Here is a 3,989-nt window from a genome sequence, read left to right as displayed (position 1 = left end):
ACAGAACCACGAGTAAGATGACAGTAAAAATTCATGGTTTTCAATGGTTTATAATATACAGGGACTGCATTCAGCACTTTGTAAAATCACTTGGATACAATAAATAAGAGAAGTTCTGGTCAGTGATAAATATTTCAAAATATGCTCCAAGAAGAAGACAAATGCAGATGATGGAGTTTGAACAATCACAGCAAAAGCCAAAGACTTTCCTTTCTACACAAGGCTGAAATTAACTTTGGTTATTATACCCTTGTGTCCTAGCTTTTCCTAAGGAGCAATGGAAACAAACAACAGAAGCTCTGAGACAGACTTCATCCTTCTGGGATTCTCCAGTCGACCCCAACTGGAGCACATCATCTCTGTGGTTGTCTTCATCTTCTATATTGTAACTCTGGTAGGAAACACAACCATCATTCTAGTGTCTTATCTGGACTCTCATCTCCATACACCCATGTATTTCTTCCTATCTAATTTATCTTTGGTGGACCTCTGTTATACTACCAGCATTGTCCCACAGATGCTGGTGAATCTATGGGGCCCGAAGAAGTCTATTACATATGGAGGGTGCGTACTCCAGTTCTTCTTTGCCCTGGCCCTGGGATCCACAGAATGTCTTCTCTTGGCTGTGATGGCCTATGACCGCTATGCTGCTGTCTGTCAACCTCTCCACTACACAGTGATAATGCATCCTGTTCTTTGTCAGAAGATGGTGCTGTCAGCCTGGTTGGGTGGTCTTTGCAGTGCCTTAATTCTTTGTCCCTTGACTTTGAAATTGCCAAGGTGTGGACACCGGGAAGTGGATAATTTTTTCTGTGAAATGCCAGCATTGGTCAAGATGGCTTGTGTTTATTCCAGAGTTATAGAGTTTGTTGTGTTTACTCTTGGAGTTATATTTCTTCTTGTACCTCTATCACTAATCCTCATCTCCTATGGAGTTATCACTCAAGCTGTGATGAAGATCAAGTCAGCAACAAGGTGGAGAAAGATCCTTAATACATGTGGTTCCCACCTCACAGTAGTAACCCTGTTTTATGGAACAGTCATTTATATGTACATGAAGCCACAGAATACCATATCCCATGAGGAAGGTCATTTTTTTACCCTTTTTTACACCATTGTCACTCCCAGTCTTAACCCTTTGATCTACACCTTAAGAAACAAAGATGTAAAGAATGCAGTGAAGAGAATTTTAGGAATGGACAGACATTCTCCTAAAGTGTGAGGTCAATGGAAAAATATTTCTTTAGTTTGGCAGCTTAAAACGGGTTCTCTGGCATTCATTTGTACCTAGAATTTTCTTAAGCATAATGTTAACTTTCACCATGTTTGACTTCACAGCTACGGATACAATGTGACCAGCTGCTTCTTGTTTTTATTGTGATGGACTGTGTGTGTTAAAAGTAGGGGTCAAGTTTTCTCAAAAATTGTGCATAGAACTACCTCAAGATCCAGCTGTACCACTCCTGGGCCTAAAACCCAGATGATGCCCCACCATTCATTAAGAACATTTGTCCAATTATGTTCATTGCATCTTTATTTGTAATAGCCAGAATCTGGAAACAACTGAGATGTCCCTCAACTAATTGGATAAAGAAATTGTGGTACGTCTACACAATGCAATACTACCCCACTATTAAAACACGAAATCATAAAAATTTCAGGCATAAATGGATATAGAAGAAATCATCTTGAATGAATTGATCCAGAAACAGAAAGACAGACATGGTTATTCACTCACTAATAAGCGGATATTAGCCATAGAGTATAGGACAGCCATCTACAGACCTAAAGAATCGAAACACTAAGGTGGACCCTAGGGAGGATGCTTTAAATCTCATTCAGAATGGCAAACAGGATAGATACCAGAAGTAGTGGAAGAGAGGAAACAGGATGGGAGTCTGCTATAGAATGTCCTCTGAAAGGATTCATCCAACAGGGGATCAGAGCTGATACTCAGGGCCAAACTTTGGGCAGAGGGCAGAGAGTCTTATGGAAGAAGAAAGGGGTGGGATTAAAAGATATCGAGGGAACATGGTAACACATAAGGAGATCAACAAAACTAAAAGATCTGAGGTCAGGGGATCCTGCCGAGACTGGTGCACCAATGGAGGACCATGCCTGGAGAGGAACTAGACACCTTGCTCAGATTTGTCTGAATGGCAGCTTAGTTTCAGGTGGATCTTTGATGAGAGGATCAGGGGCTGCCTCTATCATGAACTCAGTTGACCTCTCTCTCATCACTTGCCCCTGATGATGCAGCCTTGCTAGGCCACAGAGTAAGAAGTTCCAAGCAGTCCTGATGAGACTTAACAAGCTATGGGAAGATGGCAAAAGTGGAGAACTCCCTCTTTCAGTGGACTAGGGGAAAGGGATGAGGCAAAGAGAGAGGGAGGATGGGATTGGGGGAGTTAAGGGAAGGGGCTTCAATCAGGATATATAATGAATAAATTTTGAAGAAAAATACAAAAATTAAACAAAATGGGAGCCAAAATAAGCCCCTCCTTCTTTAAGGTGACTTTCTCATGTATTTTAACAAATCAATGAGACAAGCAATTAAGGAGAAGGAGGAGAAAAAACAGAGACAGCGAGACAAGTAGGAGCTGGAAGAGGTAGATATCAATGAATATTAAAGCTTTTAACCCTTTTATCTGAGTTTAAGCACATGAAGTGGCCTCATGCAAACAATGAATGACGTTTTTTGTTTTGTTTTTTTTTTTTTTAAGATTTATTATGTATGCAATGTCCTGCCTGCACACCAGAAAGAGGGCAGCAGATCTCATTATAGATGGTTGTGAGCCACCATGTGGTTATTGGGAATTCAACTTAGGACCTTTGGAAGAACACCCAGTGCTCTTAACCTCTGAGCCACTTCTCCAGCCCCCATGAACCATGTTTTATGTTCTTGCATGTTAGCTGAGCTGTCTAAAGATAGTACTAAAGATAGTACTAATACAATCTATGGGCAGATGGCAAAAATTGAGAGCTCTCTCTTTCAGTGGACTAGGGGAAAGGGATGAGGCTAAGAGGGAGGGAGGATGGGACTGGGGCAGTTTGAGTAGGGGGCTTAATTTTATTGTCATGACTATCCCACTAATCCATCATCCCATGCTTGCAGTATCAATAGAACATATAGAGTCTATATTTTTGGCCCCTCTTTTGAAAATGTCTTCATCTTTAAAAAGTTTTAAAGTGAGTTCATGTCCGTGTGCACATAGAAGAAGCAGCCCAGTGTTGAGACCTGTTCTCACAGGAACATGGTGGTGCTATGGCTAGAGTATAGGACCTTAGCACCACTAGGGTACCCCATGAGAACCAGTGGCATCAGGTCCCTGCTCTGCTCACAGCTGTCCTCGTGAGGAGGCTGTCAGCTTCCGTCTCTACTTTTGGCTTTATGATCTCTGAGTTGTGGTTTGGTCTGAGTGGTTGCCCAAAGGGTTGTTAGGATAAGAACCTGGACACTGGCAGCCCTAACAACACTTATCTAGAAGGCAGGGATAGGTCAGTTAAGGAAGTAGTAATGCAAAGGAGGTAAAAGAGATGGATTCAATGAAGTCACATTAGAAATGGAACGAAGAATCCCAGGTGACAATCACCCAAGCCCACCCTTCTATTACTAGCATGGGGTTCAGTTTTAAACAGAAGGTAAGCTGTCTTTAGAGCTATTGCAGTCTCAGTCAGGCTGTGGCCCAACCCAGTATTATCACCTCAGCTTCTTTCTCCTGCAAGGTCATGTGACCAGTTGTCAGAACTTTGTGAAATCTCTCTTCAGGACACAAACTTTTCCATTTGCACCAGGCTTTACTGTTTTACTTTGCTGAACATGAGATTCTTAGGAAAATCTCAATATCTTGGATTCCATTCTTTCAGCGGTCTGAGAGGGTTAGATAAACAAGAGGGTAAGATAAACAAGAAAGCAGTGTCATTACTTACAGCTGAAAAAGGAGACAGGTTTATTTAATGCCAGAAGGAGATGTCACTGTAGGGGAGGA

The 3,989-nt window shown here is 41.8% G+C and overlaps 1 protein-coding gene across 1 annotated transcript; it reads left to right on the top strand.

Moving 5' to 3' along the window:
- The first annotated feature begins 277 nt into the window (after window positions 1-277).
- Window positions 278-1,222, top strand: LOC129676886 (putative olfactory receptor 2W6). Its single transcript, XM_055607400.1, has one exon. It carries the CDS (start codon window positions 278-280, stop codon window positions 1,220-1,222), a length of 945 nt encoding a protein of 314 aa, XP_055463375.1.
- Window positions 1,223-3,989: the final 2,767 nt, after the last annotated feature.

This window comes from Psammomys obesus, unplaced genomic scaffold (assembly GCF_907164565.1).
Source record: "Psammomys obesus unplaced genomic scaffold, mPsaObe1.curated_primary_1811, whole genome shotgun sequence".
In the NCBI taxonomy this organism is placed as follows: domain Eukaryota; kingdom Metazoa; phylum Chordata; class Mammalia; order Rodentia; family Muridae; genus Psammomys; species Psammomys obesus.
This window is presented reverse-complemented; position numbering and strand designations above follow the sequence as displayed.